General features: G+C 37.7%; 1 protein-coding gene across 1 annotated transcript; it reads left to right on the plus strand.

The window, feature by feature from the left end:
• The first annotated feature begins 2555 nt into the window (after window positions 1-2555).
• On the plus strand, window positions 2556-19536 carry cul4b (cullin 4B). The gene is made up of 20 exons (XM_031736421.2): window positions 2556-3531; window positions 7159-7274; window positions 7364-7467; window positions 7553-7622; window positions 9038-9111; window positions 9201-9363; window positions 9571-9660; window positions 10862-10944; window positions 11028-11095; window positions 12400-12518; window positions 12611-12803; window positions 12899-13003; window positions 13087-13197; window positions 13309-13394; window positions 15537-15644; window positions 15742-15855; window positions 15947-16052; window positions 16146-16318; window positions 16403-16555; window positions 18396-19536. The coding sequence occupies exons 1-20, from the start codon at window positions 3066-3068 to the stop codon at window positions 18489-18491; spliced, it is 2598 nt and encodes an 865-aa protein (XP_031592281.1). The 5' UTR covers window positions 2556-3065; the 3' UTR covers window positions 18492-19536.
• The last annotated feature ends 1066 nt before the right edge of the window (window positions 19537-20602 follow it).

Genomic DNA, 20602 nt, shown 5'->3' on the forward strand with positions numbered 1-20602 from the left:
CAGTTTTCACGTCACACGGCAAGTCAGGTCAAAAGGCGCGTCATCCTGTTACCTAGGTAATATTCGTAACGTAACCGTTTCTCTTATCAAGTCAAAGTCCCGATATTTTTATTTTAAACAGTTTAACCAGGAATACGTGTGAAATTTTGCTTGTGTTTCCTTGGTGACAGAGCAGCTTTAGTAAGTCACATTAATAACTTCAATGTATGTAAAAAAATATATATTTTTTTTAATTTTATTTTATGTTTTTTACAGTTGTGTCACTGCCCTCTCCACTAACCACCTCTAACGTCATAAGAATATAAACTTAGTATATTGTGGAAAATAATATAATTTTAAAGAGTACTACAAAGTATATGAGAAGATGTGAGAAAAAAACTGAAGACTATTAGAAAATATTTTTATGGAGCACAACAGGAAAAAATGCACTAGGGGTTGTGAAGCTGTGTAGTCTTTGTTTACTTAGAAGTACATTATTAGGGAATGTACAGAATGGACTTTTCTGCAACTGTTTTGATTTTCATAAAGAGCATAACTACACTGGTGAAAAACAATAGGGATACAAATAGAGAAAAAAAAAATTTCTGTTCTCAAACTGATCTCCCTATTGGAGCTCAGTCTGGGGGGAGTTATTTTTTTTCTCCTTATCTTTCCTCATGTTGTGCTTTTCCATATTATACCCGTCTGACCTGTCTTCCCCATGTGATGTTTGTGTAATGTATGTATGGTCGGAAGGGTAAGACGGCGCTGGCACGGCTGGCAGCCTTAACCCAATTTCCCTCGGGATGAATAAAGTATGATCAATCAATCAATCAAAATAAGTAAGAAACATTAAAAAAAAATGAGTATGTGTATAGTTTTAACAACACCTATAAAAGCATGTAAAAACGTTGTACCAGGCAGAGGAGGCCAAAGTCTCTCTGAGACTTTCAAGTTCTAATAAAATGTACTTCCTTTAAAATATTGCTGAAGTGTTTTGTTTTTTCCACATACTCAATGGTGTACTGTTTGAGTGCTGCAGTAAAGGTAACACGCCAAAAAGAATAGGACCGCCACTGGGTGTGAAAACAGGTGTAGGTCGCAATCAGCCAAGGTTTCAGGTGAGCTCATTGTGAAACCTAGCCCCACCCTATCATGTGATTTCCTGAGGTCAGATGGCCCAGGATGTGAGTGGGCGTTAAGGTCTCTCCAATGTAGAGGTCTGAGCATTCCTCGCTACACTGTACAGCATACACTACATTGTTAAGTTTGTGTTTAGGAGTTGTCTTTGGGATGAACCAGTTTCTTCTCTGAGTGTGTTGCTGGGTCTGAAATGCACTGGGATGTCGTGCTTGGAGAAAACTCTCCTGAGCTTCTCTGATACACCAGCTACATAGGGGATGACAATGTTGCTGCGTTTGTCTTTCTTATCCTGCCTAGCTGGTGTCTCTGCTTTTCTGAGAAATACCTGTTGCTAAAATGAAGGAAAAGCCAGTCACCTACCATATATCGTAGCATATTATAATCATTTAATAAAGTAATGTTTGTTGTTTGAATTTTAAGATGGCGATGGTATTATATTGAAAGTCTTTCATGAATTGGGATTTTTCCTCATTAAAAAAATACTTGTATGATAAATGGCGTGTTCTTCATAATTTCATCTTGAATAATAAAATATTGCATCACAGATGTTTATTTGAATATCCAGAGTTTCTGAGCGGTAAAATATATAATCAATATCAATTTTGAATGCAGTCAAGTCTTACTTAGTAAATTCTATTTGCAGTGGTTAGCACTATCATTTCATTGAGGTTACTGGTTCAAATCCCATGATCATTTTAACATTTTTTTTTTTAAATAAAAATTCAGGTTATATATACTTCACTCTGGTTACTTTAACATTCACACCACAGTGCAAAAAGAACATTGTAGTTAATATGTTCAACTTTGTTAATATAAGGGGACAGAAAATCAGGGACGACAGGAAAAAAAGAAACCCCAAACCAAAATGAATTCATTGGAAATTTTTACATTAATAGATAGAAAACCTTGCCAGAAGTATTGTGAGATATATTACAAAGTAAGCTTTTCAAGCCAAAGTTAAATCTGCAAGTAATACAATCCAAGATAAATATACAAATCCCGCGCCAAAACTCATGGGTACTTTCCCAGAAAAGATTGACTGCACTCTCAGTGTGGGAATTACAGAAGGTGCCGTTTGAACTGATGTCATTTCTAAATAAAGAAAAAAAGACCGGATAACAAAGAAGCAGAAGTTTGAAACTTATTTGTCCTTGTTTTTGTTGTTTTGTTTGTTTGTTTGTTTTAAATTGAAATTAACTTAATTACAAGTAGTTGACCATTCAAAACATATAGGGCAAAAAAACCAAGAAAATTAGTTGTCATGGGTCAAAACTAAAAAAAATAATAATAATAAAAAAAGTTGACTGGGTACAAAACCTTTTCATTCATCGATTTTTTAAAGTTTTTATTTATTTATTTATTATTTATTTATTTGCGTGAACACTTACGTCAAACGTCGAGCCTGGGCGCCATCTTGTGGCCGAAACGGTCACAGCGCTTGGGTTGGTTTAGAAAAAAAGAAACACGCTTGTGCAAAAACTACTTTTGTACAAAGTACTTCCGGTGGGGTCACGGACTAGCTTTTCTGAGCGGATTTTTCCCGTGTTCGCCGACGGCTGTTTTCCTCCCATGTGAGCGTGTTCTCGTAGTTTCTGCGTTTCTCCTGTAAATATTTTTCGTTAACAGCCGCTTTCCTCAAACCGCTCACTCTCTGCACGACTTTACGACGCGCTTAGACAAGCGAGGCAAAAGAGGAAGCAATAGCCAACCATCTTTCGTCTCCTGCCAGCAATAACAAGACAGCGACGAGGCTAGGTTCAAGAGGAGCTTCTGTAGTTTGTGATTTATTGTCTGTTTTATACAGGATAAAGGACTTGGGTTTAACCTCTCCGCGTTAAGGCAGATAAAAGCTCTCGGACGCTGAGCTTTCCCCCCCCTCCCGGCGACCCTGGAAGTTTCCGATCAGAAGACTGACTGTTAAGAATTAGTATTCCCGTTTTTTCATGTTTCCAACAGGTTTATCTTCCCCTAATCCCCCACCACCGCCAACCCAGGAGGCTAGACCCGCGGCTACTGATGTCAAAACCGACAGCGGTAACATCACATCTTCGAAAAAGAGGAAAATAAACGGCTCCGAGAGGGAAGACACTAGTGACACGATCTCCTCTTCGCCTCCAAAGACCCTGAATTCCTCCTCCTCCTCCTCTTCCTCTTGCTCTCCCACTCCGCTGCACATTCAGAAGAAGTTGAGGTTTGAGGATTCAGTGGATTTTATTGGACTCGATGTGAAAATGGCTGAGGAGGCTGCTGCTGCTGCTGCTTCGTGCTCCAATAACAAAAGCAAAGCCATGTTCCTGCCCGGCGGCGTGGGGCACCACGCAAACGGACTGACGAAAACTGCAGGATCCACCACCTTCTCCAACAGTAAACCCGGTGCTGCCAAGAAACTAGTCATCAAGAACTTCAGAGGTAGACACTGGTGGATGATGGGGTCCAAGCTCCAAACAAGAAAAAAAAAAAAAACACCTTAAACTTACAAATCCCTGCTATATCACAATGATATGGTCCCAGCTGGCCGACACATTTAACAGAGACCAGAGCTGATTTTAAACAGCTGTCTTAGAGTTTAATGCTCAAAAATTGTACCATAACATAGGACAAAGATATCACAGGCTTTGGCAAACTTGGAAAAAATGTGTATTTCCTTGATTAGTAATCCTGGTAACTATAAATAAGTTAAGAAGTCCTTTGATTTTGCTAAATCAAACCACCTGTATGGATAGTTTAAACCTATAAATGGGTTTCACTTGCCCCTATCCAAAATCAGGAGCTATAGTTAAAGCTGCCAGATCTTTAAATATGGCAGATTTCTGGTAAACATTGCTGCGAGCTGACAGCAGCCATTCTCTCTCTTTCCAACAGCAGTACCTGCAGCATGGAGGGGTGAGTCTAAAGAGGGGAAAAGCATGTACTCCACTAAAATAATTAAATTGGCTTCTCTTTGTGGGGCAGTAACAGTCTGATCTGTTGGCCTGTTAAGTTGAACACTGGAGGACATTATCACTTGTTTAAGTAGAGGCCCATTTCCACTTACATACCCAAAAAAAAGAGGACTTAGGTATGTGGACATCCCACCAAACGACAATTATTAATGATTGTAGGTGTAACATGTTCTTTAACCGTTTTTTAAAGTTTCATTTGCCTGAGCATAAAATATGTTTGTTTATAAAATGGCCAGGGGAAAAAAAGTAATGGTAAACATTGACTGACTATTATTGCAGGGTTCAATGCCATCGATGGGCTGTAAAACAAACTATGTTAGGCCAGCCTCAAGTCCATCTGGGCCACTGGTGGCGTTTCTATTAATAGATTCAAGTAAAGTATTAGATTTGAAATTAAACAGTCCACTTAAAGGCTGTGCGGCCTTCTGCTATTTTGATATATTTACCATTAGGTTGAAGGTGTTGCTTTTCATCACAGAACAGTTGTTTGCAGTGGAGTGCCGTCTGTTCAACTCGAGTGAAATAACAGTACTGGCTTCTCACAGTCATTGTTTTGAAATCCAAGAACATAAATCTTTTTTGTATTTTGTTTTCCAGAAGCTCTGGGTCTGATTATTCTTTAAAGACATCAGGAGCCGAGCAGTTTTTGTCCTCGGGCCATATTTTCCCTATGTGTGCAGTACCCTCGTGTATGATTAGTGCCTTCATTAAAATATTGATTAGTCTTTCATCAAACTGCTTGTGTGGATAGTTTGAACTAAAAGTGAACATTAAATTGACCTTAGGAGTTATTATCTCAAAATCTTGACTTACCGGCTGAAACTAAGTTGAGAATTTTAAAGAACCCAATTCAAAATTTTGAAATGATAACCTGGAAGTGTGGCTTATTGATCCCTAAAATAACAATGTTTTTTAGACAATGTGTTTTTAGACTCGGAGACAAGCTTACTATACTTGTCTATACTTATGTGTAGTCGATTATATGGGTTTACACTTTGTATTTACACCTAGTTTTGACTTTCTAAATTTCTGTGTTATTGACTAATTCAAGATTTTGTCCTTAAACAAAACAAACAAAAAATCTGCTCTTTGCTAATATGGTCAACACATGCAGCTGTTTAGTGAGACTGGGATGCCCACTTAGCTGTAAGTCAAGTGGTTTGGTCTGAACTCATAGAATTTTACCCCTGGCAAATAATCTAATAACATATATATATTTTAAAAACAGACTAAAACAAACATTGAAAATTAACTAACACTAAACGTTCTCAAATAATAATAATGGCATACAGTCAAGCAAAGTGGCTCTGGAAACTAACCGAGCTTAAAAAAAATTAAAAATGAAAATTCAAGATGGAATAAAAAGTAATAATAAATTAATAAAAAGAATACAACACTGTAATAGCTCTGGTTGTTACACCTTGATGATCTTTTCTAAGCCAGGAAAATCCCTGAAATCTGGGCTGCAGCACATGTAGCAGAGTATCAGTTAATTGTATTTTATTATTGCAGTCTTCAGGCTCAGCCCAAACTGGATTACAAGACACCAATAAGTAACCAGTGTTAGAGTAGCATCCTAGCTTACAAGTGCTAAACAAATTATTCAAGCTGTAGAAACAAAGGCAGCAAGTTTTAACCAAGACAAATATTAAATAAATAAATATTGTTCTTTTTTTATTTTATTCAGTTTTTTATTACAGACAGTGATGCTGAGGCAACTAAATTATCAGATATATTGCTGGAAAGTTTTTTTTAAAAACTAGCCATTTGTATATATGGAATATATTTGTGTATATATTAGTAAACATATTTACTCTGTAAACACTGCGTCAGCCCTATAAACTGTAAACTGCGTTATTGATTGCCCACCCCAACCCCTTTTTTCTTCCATGAGAACAAAGAAATCCTCACTTTAAAGATACCTGAACTGAAGTCTTTAGGTTTGACATTTTGTCGGTGCAAATGTGTGTCACAGACCTGATGATACAATATTTGGCCGAGTATCAGTAAACTGAGAATAACTGAGGTGCATTTTTTTTTAATACACTAAAATTCAGATTGTGGTTTTAGCTTGTATGGTACAGTTATTATAGATGGCCAACAATGAGTAAATGAAGACTGGGACCGGGTGTAATATGTGGAAAAAAAACAGATTAATACTGTGATAAATACTTAAACCATCTTTGACTTTAAGGTGACCAGACAAAAACACAAGCACAGCAAATCAAACCACAGAGTTAAACTTCTTAAATCTTTTTTTTTTTTTTTTTTTTTAACTGTGAGAATCTTGCACAAACATTTAAAAAAGTATATTGCAAATAAGTTTTGGACAATTCTTTTTTTTAGTTTTTTTTTAAAGTGCTCTCATGGGATGTCTTATATATTTATAAGACAGAAATGAGAGAATCAAGAGAAAACTTTAAAAGGAGTATTGCATTGTGGTCTCACAGCAAAACGTGAAAAAGTCTGTCTGTTAGTGTTTATGAACATGAACTGTAACATTTATTTAAATAAGAGCTACTCCTCATTTTAGCAACATGTATGTTACAAAGTGGGGTTCGTATCACCGTGGCAACCTCGGTATTTTGACCCAAAACTAAACCAGATTGTGTTCATAATAATAACGTTTTTTAAATGTATATTACAAACAATCCGTAAAAAATTGTCATGTGTACGACTTGAGATGAGCAGAATGAATCATTCTCCAAACAAGAGTGGAAAATGGTAATTTTGCGTACATGGACTTAAATCAGTACATGAGAGACCACATGCAGAAGGACACAGAAACAAGAGAGGGAAATCTGTGTTGAGGAACCCAAATTTGGTTGTGACTTATTTCACAAATGAGTTTATCTTGCTTTGTTGGTAAATCCATTTTTCTCTCACCAATGAAAATTCTGGAATTTAATTAATTCTAGTATTTAATTCTAGTTAATTGGGATCTTAGCTTACCAAAAATAATTTACATTCAGTCTAAAAAGTTATCACAGACGTATTCACTTTCATTTAAACAGACTGATTATTCCTACTCATAATCAGTCCTCTGAGTATGAGTGAGACTGGTAACACAGTTTTGTTTTTGTTTTTCTCATAGAAAAGCCCAAATTGCCCGAGAACTACACGCAGGAGACCTGGCAGAAGCTGAAGGAGGCGGTGGAGGCCATACAGAACAGCACGTCAATCAAATACAATCTAGAGGAGCTCTACCAGGTATCAGGACAGACCCGCTGAATTCACCCATCTGCAAACAGCAACTGTGCCGTTATCATTATTCCGACAGCTCTGTTTTCTCCCCTCAGGCTGTGGAAAACCTCTGCTTCCATAAGATCTCTGCCAAGTTGTACAAACAGCTGAGGGCCGTGTGTGAAGACCACATCAAGGCACAAATTGATCAGTTCAGAGAATATCCTTTCACGGTCTCGCTCGCTGAATCGCATAGAGAAGGTGTTGTTATTTTGTGTCCACTGTTGCCTTAACTTTGTTCTCACGGATGCCCTGGACAGCGTGCTTTTCCTGAAGAAAATTGACAAGTGCTGGCAAGATCACTGCAGACAAATGGTATGTTTTATACTGTTAAAAACTGTTAAACATAGCAATTTTTTAAAACTGATTTATATTAGAGTTGGTCAGGGGACTTGTGAATGAAATATTATAAACAAAGTATTCTGGCTCTTACATTCCAAGTAGTGCAACTCAAATGCATCTGTCATTAGTCACCCCACCCCCCGACCCTGTAAATGGACTGTTTTGCAAAAATCACTATCTTGGATTTTGTATGAGGTTAGTTGTGCAATGCCTGCAAGCAGCCAGTCCAGCAGAGTGAGAAACGCTAGAGGACATGGAAATTTACAACATTACTATAGAATATCTCAAGTCTGCTAGCTACGCTAGTGTTTAAGGTTGAATCGCTACAGGGCATCCAGCTTGCTGGCACAGTAACGGTTTCTTAATCACACACTTGTATAATAAAGAAGCTGTTTAAGTGCAAGTGATCAGGTATCAAAGGAAGTGGGTGTGGTTCTGAAAACTATCATAACAAGCATATGAAACTGCAATAATAGTAGGCAATTTACATACAGCAGTATGGATAGATGCATCTGTGCTAACCAGAGTATTTGACACCGAAGAGAGAGAAACAAACCAGGCCAAAGAGTAGTTCAAACAATAGTTGGCTGATTAATGTAAAAAAATTAGAATTTTCTTATAATGCCACCACACAACAGAATATCCAGCCCATACTGATAATGATAGTTTAGACATTTAGGGTAGTCAGCAGCATTTAACCCATGTGTTATCCATAAATTTACTATTTGCAGGTTATCAAATCCTTCCACTAACACTAATACCACAAACCTCTGTGATTACATCACTCTTACTGCCTCTACAGCACTCTTACTACTCTAAACAGTGAGGATTGCACAGACCCACTTTTTAGTTTTACTGGCCCAAAGTTGTAATACCCTATTTTATTGCTCGAAGGATTTTATATTGATTGAAATTCAATCTCCCTGGCAGGTTGAGTTACTAACTGAACAATATATACATTTATTTGGGTATTTATCCTGAGCCAAGTTATGTTTGTCTCGTATGTGTGTCTTAAACTTGCTGCCTATGAGTTATCAATTTGATTTTCTGTTCTCTGGTTCAGAATGAGCCTCTGGGGACAGACTATGTGCAAAAGCAACATTAGTCTATGAGTATAGAAATATGTGCACATCCTGATTTCTACACATCCTAAACAACACATGGATATTCAGGGAATTAAAATCCCCAAACTGAAAGAGCTAACGATTTGTTCTCCGTCTTAAAGTGATTTCTGTTCCATTTCTTAACTTTTTAACCACCAACAAATGAAGCTGCAACATCTGAGAAATCTCAGCAGGCTTTGTAGGACCTTTAAACTTCATATGTAAGATTGGAGGAGGTCATCTGAACATTGAAAGCGTGATTAATTGTGTATCTTTGTTCCACAGATCATGATTAGGAGTATATTCCTGTTTTTGGATCGCACCTACGTTTTACAGAATTCCATGCTGCCATCAATTTGGTGAGTGATCAGCCATGTTGTGGTTTTAGCTTCGCACTCGGGCTGATTTTTGTTTTATTGTATGGTGAACGGGCTGTTGTGGTCTTCAGGGACATGGGTCTGGAGCTGTTCCGGTTCTACATCATCAGCGATCTGAAGGTTCAGAGCAAAACCATCGACGGGATTCTGCTGCTCATTGAGAGGGAGCGAAACGGAGAGGCGATAGACCGCAGTCTGCTGAGGAGCCTGCTGAGCATGCTCTCTGACCTTCAGGTAATAGGGCAACTCTTCAAATAATAATCCAGATATTAAGTAGTGAGTGTGTAAATGCGTGTTTGAAGGCACAGATTGTTTGGATTTCTTCGGTTTATTTGTACCACAACAAAAGTGTGTTGTTTGCATGGCTCACCTGCACACGGGTGTGATAAAGTGTCTGGGTTGTTTTTAATGAAACCTGTGTTCTGTCGGCCTCCTTGGCAGATTTATCAAGAGTCCTTTGAGCAACGCTTTCTGGAGGAAACTAATCGACTGTACGCTGCAGAGGGACAGAGGCTGATGCAAGAGAGAGAGGTGATTTATAGAACCTCATACTTAGAACACATTCTTTTTATTTTGTCGTCTGTTTTCCACAATTCATTGATCAGCTGACTAAACCGATTGTTAAAATCATTAGTTTAGTAACCCATGAAAAATACTTGGCAGCTGTTCTTAGAATTCTTGTTTGTCTTGTCAGATTTGAGGATTCAAAGCTTTTTTGTCACATTTGGTTCTTCTAAGGAATAAATAAGTAGCTGATGCCTCAGAAAGGATTCAATGTTTTTTGATGTTGTTAGAAATTTTACAAAAAGCCAACCATTTAACCACATGCAGAAATTCATTATAGAAGAGGAGGAACACAGATGTAGCCACTGAACTAAGCATTAGTAAAGCGGAAAGCAGTGCTGGCACAGTAAACGTGTTTTGAGTGAAGCTTTTAGCTCAGCAAAAAAACGTTTGCCTGGTTGAAGCAGAAAGTAGATAAAACATTCACTTTGCAACTGGAAGCTTAGTTTATGTGGACTTGTTGTTTTTGTTTTTTTGTTGGGTTTTTTTAATACAAAAGGTGAAGGGTAGAGTCTTTGTTTTGCAAATGCTCAATTCTTATAGTTTAATTTGAAGAAACTATAGGGAAAATAAAACTACATGTAAGCAGATAGAAGTCCTTCTTGTGAAGTGAATTATAATCATAATTATAATCATGATTATAATCATAATCATGTATTGCTCACAGGTTTATCTCTTATCTCTGACTTAAGTAGAGTTTTTCCTTTTGTATTTCTTGATGTTTTCTAATCTTTTCATACCTGTTCAGTTGATACATTTTTCTGCCTGTAAGTGTTCCATTTGATTTGTTGTTTCCTGGTTTATATTGCCCCTGTGGGGGCTTTGACCCTGCATGTAATCTGCTTACAGTTAAAGCTGATTCTATGAGCCTTATTTGAAAGAAATATGTGCATTTTCTTATTTCTGACCATTTTATAATCAAACAAAAAGTGTCCATTTTTCTGGTGTAGATTAATGAAACTGCTGCAGTGTCTATTGTTCTTTTATTTTTTTTTTTTTTTTTCCCCTTTGGCCTTGACTCAAACCTCTCTGGGAAGAGTGCCAAATTATCCTCTATGCAAGAAAAAAACCTCTTTATGATGTTATGTAATCTTTTGATGGGTAGTTTTCATCTGCATTACAGAATAAGCATTAAAAGCTGTGGTGTGAATGTAAATGTGTTTTTTAGGTTCCAGAATATCTCCATCATGTTAACAAGCGCTTGGAGGAGGAGGCTGACAGAGTAATCACGTACCTAGACCAGAGCACACAGTGAGTGTCGGACTGAAGCGTCCACTTAGCAAATAAACGGTGACAGAGATTGATGCGTAACCTGAGCTTTTTCCTCCTCTCAGAAAATCGCTCATCGCTGCTGTGGAGAAGCAGCTGCTTGGTGAACATCTCACGGCAACTCTGCAAAAAGGTAAACACTAGATATAAACGTTCACTATATAATAATAAATTATTGTAAAACAAATGAGGGTTTAGCTTATTAAATGTACTTTTTTGTCATTGTTACAACATATTTTAAATTGTGGCACTTTTATAACAAGATTTTCTCTTTAGTGTGTCTGATTTAAGACATTTTTAGTTTCATATAATGTTGCATTAGTCTTTTTGTTTTTATGTTGTTTATATGAATAGTAGTTTTCAAACTTGGACCAGATCTAGGTCCAAGTTTGAAGGAATCTAAAAGGGTGTCAGAATATAAAGACAGCCTTTTAGCTCACAATATTTGGCAAATTTAAATTTAAATGAATTACATAGGTAACAGACAGTAATGTTCATTGTGAAGAATTTGAATTAAAGTCAATGAACAACAAGGTTTACAAAAAAGCAGGCAAATCTTAAGTCCTCGTTAAGGCAGATATTTTTTAGTGGCCTGTAATTTTTTTAAATGCAAAAACCAGAGTTTTTTGTTTAAGTCTCTTTGTGTTTCACCACTTTGTATAGAAAGAGAGACATATTGTAACTGTGTGCAGTGATTGTGATGCCATGGTTTTGATATGGTAGCTTCAAAAATGGGTACCAGGTCTATGACCACTCTGACCAATCAGTCGGTGTCTTCAAAACAATTTTTGTGCATCTAGATGGCAACAGGACTATCAGTATGCAACTGAATAGAGTCAAGTTAGCAATTACATGCAATCTGCTTGTGATAATACAGTGATGAACTGTGATAAGTTAGGAGGGGAAAAAAACAAATCTGCTGTCGTCTACATACAAAGAAAATCACATTCACTACTTACTTTCAGAGTTTAGCCAGAACATCATAAATTTAAAATAAAAATTCCTTCACAAATAGTTCTGTATTTACTGCAGGATGGCAGTTTAAATGCAAAATGATATAGGTGCCGAGTAACCTTGATGCGGAATTCTGGGAATATAACCAGAATGCAACCAGTTAAGTCGAGTCCTCTGTTGCAAAGAGATGGACCTCAGACGATTTGCAGTCATCTGCACAGACTGACTGATATTGATTGCAACATGTTTGCAATCTGCATGAAAAATTAGACTGCAGTTATTTGTAAACCTTTGGCAATCAGTCTGAGAGTGATTGCAATGAATCCAGTCGGTAGGAAAGAAATTAAAGTCAACCTGCTGTCCTAGTTTTTTACTCTTAGTGAAGCATAAGTGACTGTTCAGGAAGTACCTGATATGTGACAGTCTTGTCTGCACCTCATGCTGAGTCTTGATTGACCTCTAACTGTTATTTGAAACTTGCAGGCCTGACCAACCTGCTGGATGAGAACAGAATTCAGGATCTGTCTCTCCTCTATCAGCTCTTCAGTCGAGTGCGTGGTGGTGTTCAGGTGCTCCTGCAGCACTGGATAGAATACATAAAGGTATGGCAGCTTTTAAATGAAAGACTGAAGAGAAGACAGAATCAATGAACTGTTTTCTAATTGTTTTTAATGTCTTGAAAATACCAATTCAGGCTTTTGGAAGCACAATCGTAATCAATCCGGAAAAAGACAAAACCATGGTGCAGGAGTTGCTGGACTTTAAAGATAAAGTGGATCTCATCATCGACGTGTGTTTCATGAAGAATGAGAAATTTGTTAATGCCATGAAGGAAGCTTTTGAAACATTCATCAACAAACGGCCAAATAAACCTGCTGAGCTCATAGGTCTGTAACTAAGCATGTCCCCCATTCATAACTGCCACACACAGTGAGGGGAAAAAATAACAATAACAATGATAATAATCAACATTTCTCTATAGCAAAACATGTGGATTCAAAGCTGAGGGCAGGAAACAAAGAGGCCACGGATGAAGAGCTGGAGAAGATGCTGGATAAGATCATGATTATCTTTAGATTCATCTATGGTAATGTTTACTGTCACATTCGTGTAAGTACAAGACTTTGCCCTTTGTGCGGCCTTTATTGTGAGACTTTGATGTCCTTGCAGGAAAAGATGTTTTCGAGGCGTTTTACAAAAAGGACCTGGCTAAGAGGTTGCTGGTTGGAAAAAGTGCCTCTGTTGATGCTGAAAAATCAATGCTGTCAAAGCTTAAACACGGTCAGTTGTCATACCTTAGTGCCATTTCTTAGCACTTGTACACACACGCACTACATGATGGAATCCTGACAGTGACTGATTGAACTTTGACTCACAACATTTGTTTTTCAGAATGTGGAGCAGCGTTCACCAGCAAGTTGGAGGGGATGTTCAAGGACATGGAGCTTTCTAAGGACATCATGGTGCAGTTCAAACAGGTAACACTTTGCCCAGATAAATAGGCAAATATGACGTTATGGAAAAGGTTTTGTTCACACATATTGAACCATTACATGGTGAAAAAAGACAAATCTTTTCATTGAAGTTTTATCAAAAAGAAAAAAATGCCGACAATGCAACCAAAGTGTTAGCCTACCTTTGCTTTCCCTGAGGGTTTGAGATATAGACATGGTAAATCAAAAAGATGTAATTCAGCTGTCAGCATAACACAAAACCTGGGGCACATTCAGTCTGAGAATAGTGTCTGGTGGTTTGCACCAGTTCTCCAGTTAAACAGCGTGTTTCATGGAAGGGGTGTGAGACAGTAGGCAGCTGGCTTAACGTACGTTTTGTTTTGTGGGTGTGTCAGAAATGACAACCATCAACTACAGTCAGCCAGGACGGATGTGCATATAAACTCTGACGTATTAAAAATGCAGACAACAAACTTGCTGCTATTGGTGCAGAGTCTGAGCAACATAACAGGGTGTTGATTGCACAACTGTTTGCTTTATAAAAATATTTTGCTTGTTGGAGTTGAAAATCTTCTTTTCTTTAAGGTTAAAATCTTGTTTTAACCCTAAAGTGACTGCAGGACATACACAGGCTCAACATATCATTCCCCCAGACCCACAGTACACAAACAAAATATCAGGAATAATTAAAAAAGGATGTAAACATATAATGCACACAAGAAATATTCAAGTCTACCGTATTTCTCGGACTAATATCGGATTATTAGGCACATTAACCGAAACAAAACATTCCGATAAGTCAAACTTTATTCAACTCATTCACAATAACTCTCAACATTGTTCAGTTGATGTTAATGTTGAATTCTCTTGCAGCTGCTCTATTCCCATGTTCTATTGCGTGACTGATAGCCTTTAGTTTGAAGTCTGCTTCGTAAGCATGGGGTCCTTATACACACACAATAATATTATGGTGAAGCGCCGTGTACCACATAAAATCGGTTCGGGGTCAGTAAGCACAACCAGAATTAATACATAAGGCACACCGAATTATACTGTTATTTTTTGAGAAAATTAAAGGATTTTAAGTGCGCCTCATACTCCAAAAATACGATATATGCATTACAGCGCAAAGAGGGGGGAAAAAGACACTAGTATGAGAATTCATGTATAAAAATAGCAGCAATATTATCTTTTGTTAACAGTAGCAGCAGTGTAGTTGCTTATGTCAAAAACTGCCATCATTCAGCTGATGACTACAAGAATTGGATGACTGTATTTGCACCACGACAAGGACAAACATGACAAACTCATAAAAAACACAGATGCCTTACTGACGAGGCAAAGAGGAGTTGCAGTGTCTGAATAATGTGACCCCAGCTGTACATTTGTCTGACATGAGATTCTACTCCTGCTGCAGCTTTTATTACTTTATTTATAGAAACAGGGACTTCTTTAGCATTACATGGATTTTATTGTAATTTGTTGGTACATTCACTTGTAGGGAGCCACACAGCTTGAAACTAGACACAAGATGTTTGTATTAATTTTGTTTTAGACAGATGTGAGAGTGGATGAAAACACACACTAACTATGATGGCTTCATTGTATTTTGTTGTTGTGCGTGACAGAGTCATTGGCCTCAGTCTGTACCTGTTGGTGTTAAATTGCTGTTACGATACGGTTACTCAAACATAGCTTAGGTGAATTCCCCCCCCACACACACACACGAAAAAGGCAAAAACTCCTGTATGTATAAAGATGAATGAAAACTGAAAGTATTAACATTAAAGTATTGCAAAATATCTGACATATATAAAGGAAACAGAGCGAGGTAGGAGGGGGGTGATAAACACAAATAGAGCCATTTAAAATAGAAGTATCTCTGTAATACCTGGTTACTAAAATAGCTCTGTAAATTGAGGGTTTGGTGAAATTAGTTTCCAGTGTTGTAAAATTCAGTGCCTCTTCATATAATTACAGTCTAGTTTGATTTTATGTCTTCAGACTTGTGTAATTACAATAAAACTGAAAGGGTGGACCCTCACCAACACTGCCTGTTTTCAGTCTAAAATCCTGCGAATGGATTCAGTTTCCTGTTAGTTTCAGTTTACTAAGATTAAAACTTGTTTGTGGGTAGATAAAACTCATGTTTTTGTATTTCTGTAGTATATGCAGTGCCAAAACATTCCCGGCAATATCGAGCTGACAGTGAATATCCTCACTATGGGCTACTGGCCAACGTACGTCCCTATGGAAGTGCACCTGCCACCTGAGGTTAGTCCTGAGCAAATACTGAGGGTTTTCCAACATGATTTTGCACTTTTCAATATAACGAGCATCACTTTGTAACACCTCTGTTATCTTTGTCCAGATGGTGCGACTGCAGGAGATCTTCAAGACTTTCTACCTGGGCAAACACAGTGGCAGGAAGCTGCAGTGGCAGTCGACGTTAGGCCACTGTGTCTTAAAAGCTGAATTTAAAGAGGTTTGAACTCTTTTCTAAGAATGACCTTGTGTTTTTTGCTCACTCAGTGAGCCAAGTTTAATGCTAATTGTCTTGATGTTTCTTATAAAAGGGCAAGAAGGAGCTGCAGGTGTCACTTTTCCAAACCCTTGTCTTACTGATGTTTAATGAGGGAGAGGAGTTCACCCTGGAAGAGATCAAAGTGGCAACAGGAATAGGTTTGTATTAACACATTAAAGCACTTTTTCATGAAGAAATGGCATCCTCTATTTTTTTTTCCCAGCCACGCTGATCTTTGTGCCTTTCCACAGAGGACAGTGAACTACGGCGGACTCTTCAGTCACTTGCATGTGGTAAAGCACGTGTCCTCACCAAAATCCCAAAAAGCAAAGATGTGGAAGATGGGGACAAGTTTTCCTGCAATGATGACTTCAAACACAAGCTCTTCAGGATCAAAATAAACCAGATCCAGATGAAAGAAACAGTATGTTTGCTCTTACCGTATTTTTCAGCCTAAATTATCTTTCAAGAATCGGAAAATTACTTTTAACTTGCCTCTTTTACTCAGGTGGAGGAGCAAGCCAGCACCACAGAAAGAGTCTTTCAGGATCGTCAGTACCAGATCGATGCTGCCATTGTGCGGATCATGAAGATGAGGAAGACTCTGACCCATAATCTTTTGATGTCTGAAGTGTACAGTCAGCTGAAGTTTCCCGTCAAGGTGATAATCAAGACTGATTTTCTGTTTTGCTTGTTTGTTTTTTTTTCTTTTTACCACTCAGTCGTAAAAGCTGATGGGGAATGCTATCACTAGGTGTGGACACCAAAGTTTGTGAATGTGATAACTCGTGTATGAGGCAATGTAGGGCCTTAAAATTGACACCATAAGTGTATCTACGACCTTGACCTCAGGTCAAGTTTTCTGAAAATCTTATGAATGCAATAACTTGAGAACGAAGCGATGTAGGGTTTTAAAATTGATACCATAGGTGTAACTACTACAAGTCTTAGATGAATTTGAATCTCAGTGATCTCGACCTGAAGGTCTAGTTTTCTGAAAACCTTGTAAATGCAATAACTTGAGAATAAGCCGATTTTAAGTTGATATCATAGGTGTGTCCACTAGGAGGCTGAAATAGCACTGGTAGTTGCCAGTATTTTTAACAACAGAAGGTCTACACTGGGTTTAATGCATGATCTATTAGTAGAAGTAATGAGAAGTGAATGTAGCTTTTGAAACCTTCCAAGCTGTGGGGCTCCCTACATGTGAATATTGTATTGGGTATTCACTACTTTCACTTACCATTTCAGTCCCTCTCCTTTTTCGTCTACTTTCAGTCCTCCAGTAAAGGACGTTTCTTTCATTTGCTGGACAGACCCTGGCTCTTTCACAGTCGAGAATTACAGCTAAACTAGATCTAACCAAAAAAAAACCCCACTAGGACTTGGCCAGACAGCAATGACACTTCAGGGTGATAGATTGCTGATTCGGTTTAAAAGTTTGCTTGGACATGATAGGGGGTGACTTTAGTGTTTACCACAAAGAGGAAGTAGTGGGGGAAAATAGTCAGAGATCAAGAAGCCAGAATGAGAAGCTGAGATAGTGGTTGCATTGAAAGTTTCACTTCACGGCAAAGAAGTCCTTTGTATTTTAACACGTGTGCTCTTGACGTACAGGATAAAAGATCCACAGTCATGTGAAAAAGTTTTCAGGGGACTCTCTCCATTCCTATAAAAATGCACTTTTTCACATGATTGTGAGGTCACCCATTGGTTTTAAGTTTTGCATTTGAAAGCTTTAACTTCGGTGTTTTTTGGCCACTGTAGTGTTAAATTTATTCTTTTTTTCTTTTTTCGTAAGAACTATAAGCTGCAACCATATGCAGTATGGGTGTGCCACACAGACACAAATATTTGATAATTAGTTCTACATGAGAAATTTTTTTTGTTTATCTACAAGGCTGTAAATGTGTTTTTAATGCTGAAAAGTTGGGCATTTTAAGATGTGACTCTATAGGAATTGGCTTGTTTTGGGTGCCAGCCTCAGGTGACCACTAGAGGAACTGCAGTCTGGGATTTCCATGTTTTTTTTGTTTTTTTTGTTTTTTTAAAGAAGCAGCAATGCCACAAACAAGAGTGTCAAGAGACCAGTTGTCTCACATGTTTTTGATCCTGCTAAAACATGTAGATAACGGTCTCCATACCTCTGTGTGGGAACAATATTAGACACTGCTGTTACGCTGTGTTGACCAAATTTAGAATATGACTCTTAAGGGGTCAGGGTTTTAAACTTTGGCAGTGTTTTAATATCAGCATCCTCCAGTATCAAATAGGGGGGGAAACTAATAAAAAAAACCTATAATAGGGTCACCTTTATGCAGATCTAGAGGAAAAGAAGAAGGTGTTTTAATTTATTTTTTATTTTATAATAAATTTTAGGAAGACTAACATGAATCTGCTTTTTCACTTCTTCTTTTTTCTATATCACACCTCAAAATATTGAAATGCTGGCATGTTTTTCATGTTTTAACTCATGCCTCCTCTCTTTCCTCTCCTCTCAGCCTGCTGACTTGAAAAAGAGAATAGAGTCTCTAATTGACAGGGACTACATGGAGCGTGACAAGGAGAACTCCAACCAGTACAACTATGTGGCTTAGATGAAAGAAAGGTGGATGCAGGTGGTCCAGTCAGGAAGAAAGCCGTTCTGAGTGCTCGGTCTCTAAATCGTCTGCTCCAGTGGATGTTATCCATTATCATCTTCAACCCAGCGACCGACAACTGAATGGCTATTGCTCCACAGGGTTTTTCGTCAGGGGTCTTGCGATCCTGTGGACTGCATGCCTATTGAAAAGAGAATATTGTCCATATTTGTCAGTGCCTCTGAGAGAGCTGGGACAAAGAAGACACACAGATATTGTTCAGTTTGCTCTTTTTTTTTTTCTTTTTTTTTTAATGGAGAGGAAAAGTATTTATTTTCAAACTTAGATTCTTCTTTGTCCATGGTTTGAATCAATATGCTCTTTGTTATCAAGTCACTATTTTTTTTCTTCCTTTTTGTTCATCCAGTATCCCAGGCAAATGCTAACACACCTAACAATGCTCTAAATGTACCACATGTTTGAGAGAGAAAAAAGGATAAAAATTAAACTGATGCTTGTTTCTTCTGTCAGTGTCAAAAGTGGGACTAACATTTAAAGTAGGGAACTGGTAATTTTGGGAATTTCTGTGGCAAATGTGTGATCCTGCATTGGCAAAGTTTTACAGTTTCAAGGCCATGTAGCCCAGTGATATAGCTATGTTTGTAATCACACAAAATGTGCCAAAAATGGAGCACTTTGTTGTTATAGGCTATAATGAAGCTGCTAAGGCAGCCCACTTGTATAAGTAAACACATTTAAGTTTCTCTTTTGCTTTTTCTTTGAAGGTCATTTTTGTACATGCACCACAAAGCATTTTAAATAATCTGAGATGGCAGTCCACTCTGTGTTAGGTTTTTGATGACCCTTACTAAAAGCACAATACGATGAGAGTCCACATTCAGTGTCATTACTACACACTTTTTTTTCTTAAGTCTCCCTATGAGGCTTACTGAAAAATGGATGGAAAATGCCTCAACATATGAGGAAGACAATGATTGATCAGATATGCCGTTGTTTGTATGAGTCTGTTAGATTTCTTCAGATTAAAATAACTGTTTCAGTGGGTTATGTCATGTTCAATCACTGGTTTTCAAACACATTTAATTATATTTAGGGTGACCAGATCCCAACTATTTCAGCATATGACTATGTGAGACTGGGTACTAAAGCTGGAAAGAGAGCGTAAGTTAAACAGATACTATCGGTGTGATGCTGATTATGTGATGGACAGATGGAATATTTTATATTAAAGCAATTTCCACCTTGTAAGCTAAAATAGAAGCTAAAGTTTGTTTTTAATGGGATGGCTTCTATAATCCCATTTTCTATATTGTCTGCTCACTTTTTTGCAATAACTTATCCATCAATCCACAGAAAATAGCATCTCTTTTTTGAGTCATACAGTATTGTGCAAAGGTCTTGAGGCATGGTAAAAAAAAAAAAAATAGGTGCTGTGATTTATTGAGGCAGTAAACATACATGGAAATACAGTTAATAAGGGGAATTTTTTTCCCTTTTCTTAAGGACATGACTTTCAGATTGTGACCATCGACTGTAGATAGTTTTAAGCCTCCAGGTTGTTTAGTCCTGCTAGTCCAGTTTGCTCAAATCTTTGTCAAAGGACATTGCTCACCATGTCGAGATGTGCCAACTTTTCAGCTAATAGGTCTTTGAGAATTGGAATCGGTGTAAAAATCCAATTTCATGCATGCCAAACTGGCATTTTTTTATAGATCCATCTAAAGACACGAGGACAAATGATGTGCTTTTTTTTGACAGGCTGCTAGTAATAAGCTGCCTAAAGATACAGTTTGAAACTGGTTCTTTTCCAAGTTGTCATGTTTATTCCTCGAGTTAGGTCCCTTCTTATGCTTGAACAATTAATAAGTCAGTGTTAAGTGGCTTAACAAACCAGGAACCGGACTGAAAATGAGTGAAAAGGCGGTCAATGTCCAAATAAAAACTCTGAAAGATCTTCAGAAAGCTTGGAAAACTATTACTCAAGACCACTTTTGAAAAATTCCAAAATGTAAAGAAATGCAGGTTAGCGCAAAACGTTTGCACAGCAGCGTATTTCTCGTGAGAGTTCACTTTCGTTTACTGAGAAGCCGAGTCCAGCATAAAGGGAG

The sequence above is a fragment of the Oreochromis aureus genome, linkage group 2, assembly GCF_013358895.1.
Source record: "Oreochromis aureus strain Israel breed Guangdong linkage group 2, ZZ_aureus, whole genome shotgun sequence".
Taxonomy (NCBI): domain Eukaryota; kingdom Metazoa; phylum Chordata; class Actinopteri; order Cichliformes; family Cichlidae; genus Oreochromis; species Oreochromis aureus.

What these genes read in the sequence shown, in the direction of transcription:
- cul4b (XM_031736421.2), top strand. Translation starts at nt 3,066, where the DNA reads ATGTTTCCAACAGGTTTATCTTCCCCTAATCCCCCACCACCGCCAACC. An exon ending in ATCTAGAGGAGCTCTACCAG is followed by an intron (nt 7,275 to 7,363) that starts GTATCAGGACAG and finishes TTCTCCCCTCAG; the next exon opens with GCTGTGGAAAACCTCTGCTT. An exon ending in ACTGGATAGAATACATAAAG is followed by an intron (nt 12,519 to 12,610) that starts GTATGGCAGCTT and finishes ATACCAATTCAG; the next exon opens with GCTTTTGGAAGCACAATCGT.